Raw genomic sequence first — 5,136 nt, 5'->3', positions numbered from 1 at the left:
TATAATAATAGATAAAGAATAAATATAAAAACAAGAAATAAAGTGCTTACCTAATCTTCTTTTTTCTTGCTGTCAATTGTCGATGACACTTAACCCTACTTTTTTATACTAATGGTAGTAATGCACTAAATAATTTTTATGTAATTAATAATGCACCAAAGACCACAGGTTAATAATATGCAAAATATAGACAATTTCCCCTAACTCTCAAAATGTTTCTGGCTTTATAACTATGCAACAAGAGCCATTACAAATTCATCCAAGCTGGTCATTAGTTTTCCCACTCTGAGTGAAATTGATGGTTATCTTTTCAGAACACAATGTTATACATATGTCATTTGATAGATAAAAACATTGACTTTCTATTGGTCAGAGGTAATATATAATTAATGTAAGAGAAAACTATTAACAAATCCTGAAAGAGAGGATGTGACAGGAAAGGTCTGAATTTCTATTTGATAGCTCTGTAACCAAACAAAATTGAAGGCTACAAAAATTATGGTTTCTCTGAGCAATGATGATTTTATAGGGAGTAATTTACATTTAATTTCGTAGTTTCTGGGAAAGGGATGTGGATAAAATTGAGATGAGAAGATACCTAGAGAAAATGTATCACACTAGGGGAAATTCAGGATTTTTTAAAATATTGCCTTATAAAATTAAGAACTTAAAACTTATATACTATTAAAATATGGATTATTGGCTAAGATTTTATGCTACACTAATTAGTATAACATTAAAAAAAAAGTAATTTAATAAAATTTTGAATGTAAGACACTAAAACCTTGTATTATGCACAATAAAGGATACCCAGGGTGAGAGAATTAACAGATGAGAAAAGCAGGTGAAAGACAAATGAGAACATATAAAAGGATAGTGAAAGAGCATTAGTATCAATAAGAAAATGGGTGTGGTTCTTATATATTCCAGCAGCAAGTAAACCACTCAGACCTGGCTGGACTAAACTTTATTTTTATTTTGGTGTTAAAGCAATTCAATTTGTCAAACTACAAAATTGTGTGGTGTAAAAAAACATGAGAAACACCTTGACAAGTTAAAACTGTATGTTAATGATGAGATTTTCCAACAGTGACTTAACTAGAAAGCATAGAATGAAAAACTTTAACCTATATAATGATGAGGGCACCATTCTAATCTGGTGGATTGTTTGTTTGTTTTGAATTTCGTGCAAAGCTACATATTAGCCTAATGGATTGAAAAACTAAAATCAGAAACTAATGAAGCCTTTTATAATTGCCAAAAAGCTGCATGCAAACTTAAAGCACATACTTCTACTGCACAAAAAAGTAGTTATTTGGGGAAGCAAATTACTACATTCAAGCATCCTATGCCTGTCCATACTTTTACCTCCCTAGTGTAAGTATATATTGAAGATAATGTAATCACATGCAATGGGATGATATTGCAAACAATGTGTAATGGCAAAGGACAAGCCTTTGTTTTTAATTCTATGTAATGTCTTTATGGGGTATTTTGTTAGTGAATTACTTCCTGCAGAACATCTGAATACATAGGAAATCCCCTGTTTCTGATATGTTGAGGAAATATTTTCCATAAAAGTTACAGCTTACACACAATAAAATGGCAAAATATATTTAAAATTATTATAAAAACAAGTTAACTGCAGATTTTTTTCACATTCCTCTTAATTTGGCCATTCCAGATCAAAATCAGAGGTGTATAATACATAGCATTTCCGATTGCCCAGTAAACGTTTTGTTCAATATTAGAACTCATCAGTTGGAAAGGACGACGAAAGACATTTAAACCATAACTTTTATAGTATTATACTAAATATATAAATAGCATTTTGCAGAACCTTTTGTCGCTATAGTTATGATAATTATATCAGTGACAGTACATAAATAGATAAACAAATAGACATGTAGATAAATAGCCAGACAGATGGATAAGTACAATGTTTCGTTCAATAAAGTAAGATATGGCAGGAGTACAAATGCTGTGGGAAATTGGGAATATATACGAAAAGCGAAAACTGCATCTCAAAATGTTTAATGAAACAGGTATTAAGAACACTTAATGTTTACAAGGAAATTGATAAAAACAACAAATAGTTTATAGAATACATTAAAGATTCAAAACTTGTAGTATTTGTGAGACTTGCTTAGAAAACATGCTACAGTATTAACTGGAGTGGAACAGAAGTTGTGGAAATTAAGTTCCACATGATTTTAAGAACATTATATGCCTTTAAGTTTAACGAAACAGATGCTGCATGTACTGTACAGTAACCAGCAATCAAAAATGCTTGAAATACAAGTGAACAGAATACTATAACCAACTGTAAATGAAATGAGTGAGCATTTAATTACACAGGCCTGTGATGGTTTTATTTTACATGTTCTACAGTAATTCCTGTATGGTGCATCCAAACATGATATCCATTTTTCTCCAACACTTACAGATTTTTCACAAAACGTCATAAAGCAATACATAAAAGAAAGACCACAATGTGTAGTTTCGAGACTAAAAGACGTAGGTTTCACAAAAAAAATCAGGATGAATGAGGATGCATGTTTGTTTGATATCAATGTTCTTTCCTTTTCTTCAGTTTGTTTGTATTTTTGTTCACAAACATAATAATAAAAAATGTTCATTGTGGTAAATGAAATAATAATTCAATCTAAGTACAAGTTTTTATTCTTCCCAATTTGCAAAAAAATCCTTACGTGATAGAAAAAATAATAATATTATTTTCAATATCTGCATAGCTGAATTACGGAAAATCAGTTATTAAAACCAAAACAACTTTTATGACGTTTAAATTTGCAGGTCTGTGTTATTATTTTGAATGTTTTTAAAATTAACTTTAAAGACCTTGAGCACTGAAGCCTCTTCTCACCAATGATCAGACAGCTAAAGTCTTACAATTCATAACCAAAGTTTCCCACCTTCTTTTTAGGTCAAGTCAGGGGTGTGTTAGGCATACTTTGTAATCACAAAAAAGAAGTAATATCTGTTTTCCTAATATGTATTTGTTACAACAGTTTTATTATAAAAAAAATAACTGACACATACTTTGTAACAACGAGATAATGAAGAAGGTCTCCTAATTCCTCAAGATTATCCGTCTCTTTCAGCATAGTCAGCAGTTCATCCTCAGTCACATGTTCAAACTGAAGGTCTGATGTAGTGCGGACACGAGTCATTGACTCCCATTGTTCATCTTCCTCTTGCTCTCCTTGAAGTGGTGAGGGACTTTGCTCTCCAGATTCTGTAGGTGATGAATATGAAGATTCCGAATGTACAGAGATTACTTCAGCTCCAGGAGAAACTGGTGGTGACCTAGTATGCTTGTCATAGGAAGACTGAAGTCTAGCAAGATCTATATTTCATGAACAAGTATTAATTAATGGATAAAAACTGACCAAAAAAATCAGTATTTAAATATATTTAAACTTCTGGGACAATAAAGTAAAATAAAACCTTAAAACCCTTTGAAGAGTACCTATAGTTGATAAACAAATATTAAACTGTGAATTAATCTTGACAATTGATATGTTTTTATATATATCCTCTTGTGATGACATGCAAAAAATCTTTAAAAATGCATACATCATAGATAGTTTAAAATAGAGGTCATTCTTCAGAGTTCTAAGTTGCCTACTGGTATTGCAAACAGAAAAAACTTGCTTCATTAGCATTAGCACAATGAAAAAAACAAAACAAAATACTTCATAAAACTAAGTAAATATGACATTGTTATAAGCTGAAAACAAAAATTCTTAAAACTATGCATGCATTTAACCTTTTAATTATAATACATTAACTAATTTGATTTAGTTCCTCTTCATCTATAACAGTAATAAGATCACTAGTGGATCATAAATTTAATGAATACATACAGTTGTGTCTGAAAGAATGTTTCATTGAGGATGCATTTTTCCTCCACAGGCAAAACAAAACAAACTCTGGTTCTATCGAGGATAATTTGCTAGGTTGCCTAAGTTATGTGTGCCTGGCAAAATCACCTAACTTTCTTTCTCTGCAAACATCCATTAATTTACATTATGCATGCTGTCATTTCAGTAAGCAAGGTAAGCTATCATGGTTTACTTTAATTTTAACATCTTAATCTACAATACTCGTACTTCAGTCAAGTTAGTTTCTTTAATTATTTATAGCATAAACATTCATTTTCATATAATGTATTTTTAAACATATATTTAACAGACTTGTGATCAACTTCAATACTTATCCAAAACCTTACAAATTTAAACATATTTTTGCACAGCTAACTTACAGAACATGGTTTTGTCTGTTTATTCACAACTGTTTTATTTCTTAACAATGGTCTACACACCTGCAAATGGCAACATATGTGTATTAGCAGCTAAGCCATGAATAAAAATAAGTTACAAAAAAATTAATAACAATACTAAATATCCAATATAAATTAATTAAATCAATTAAGTAATTAGTTAGAACACAGGAATTATACACAACTACGTATATTTTTTCAAATGTTTGTTCCACTGCTATATTTGAGCCTTTGAGATCATCACATGCATATATACATAGATAGACTGTGGCTGTAAACAATCAAATGTCAGAACACCTATGTTTTGCTTTTCTTTCCCACAATCCATCTATGTTACTTAAAAGGCTTAAGTCACCAAGAATGTTTAGAAGGAGCATTTACCCACACAACTATTTTTTTACAAGTAAAGAAAAAGTTTATCATTACAGAAAAAAATATTGTAACAAGGACATTTTACATTATTATTGTATAAGCAAAAGTACCCATCCACAGTGATGCGAAAAGTTTAAGTTAATCTATCAATTTGAAGGTTAATTGTGTTGCACTCTTGGTTTCACTCAGAACCAAAGCTCTGAGCTATTTATACTTCCTACTGTGAAAAGTAATTGTTGAGCATTTCAGTCATGCTAACAGTCACTCAGCAATAAAATATGGTAAAGCTATATATTCATTTTTTTCAGTTAAATCACATTTTGAAAAGTGAATGATAGTGTGATTAATTCATAACAACTTAGTGTAGAATATCCTACTTGCAAAATAAAATTTGGCATCAACATTATTCATGCCTGTTCTCCTGTCATTTCATTTTCAGCTTTTCAAATGGTTGGTTGGTT

General features: G+C 30.4%; 1 protein-coding gene across 1 annotated transcript in view; it reads right to left on the bottom strand.

Moving 5' to 3' along the window:
- Positions 1-5,136, bottom strand: part of LOC106472078 (probable phosphorylase b kinase regulatory subunit alpha) — a gene marked incomplete at its 5' end in the record, with an annotated part of 42,812 nt that overhangs the window by 22,159 nt on the left and 15,517 nt on the right. The window contains one exon of the mRNA XM_013932708.2: positions 3,061-3,367. Coding sequence (XP_013788162.2) covers positions 3,061-3,367 — 307 coding nt within the window. The remainder of the gene's footprint in view (positions 1-3,060; positions 3,368-5,136) is intronic.

This window comes from Limulus polyphemus, unplaced genomic scaffold (assembly GCF_000517525.1).
Source record: "Limulus polyphemus unplaced genomic scaffold, Limulus_polyphemus-2.1.2 Scaffold5068, whole genome shotgun sequence".
Lineage (NCBI taxonomy): Eukaryota > Metazoa > Arthropoda > Merostomata > Xiphosura > Limulidae > Limulus > Limulus polyphemus.
This window is presented reverse-complemented; position numbering and strand designations above follow the sequence as displayed.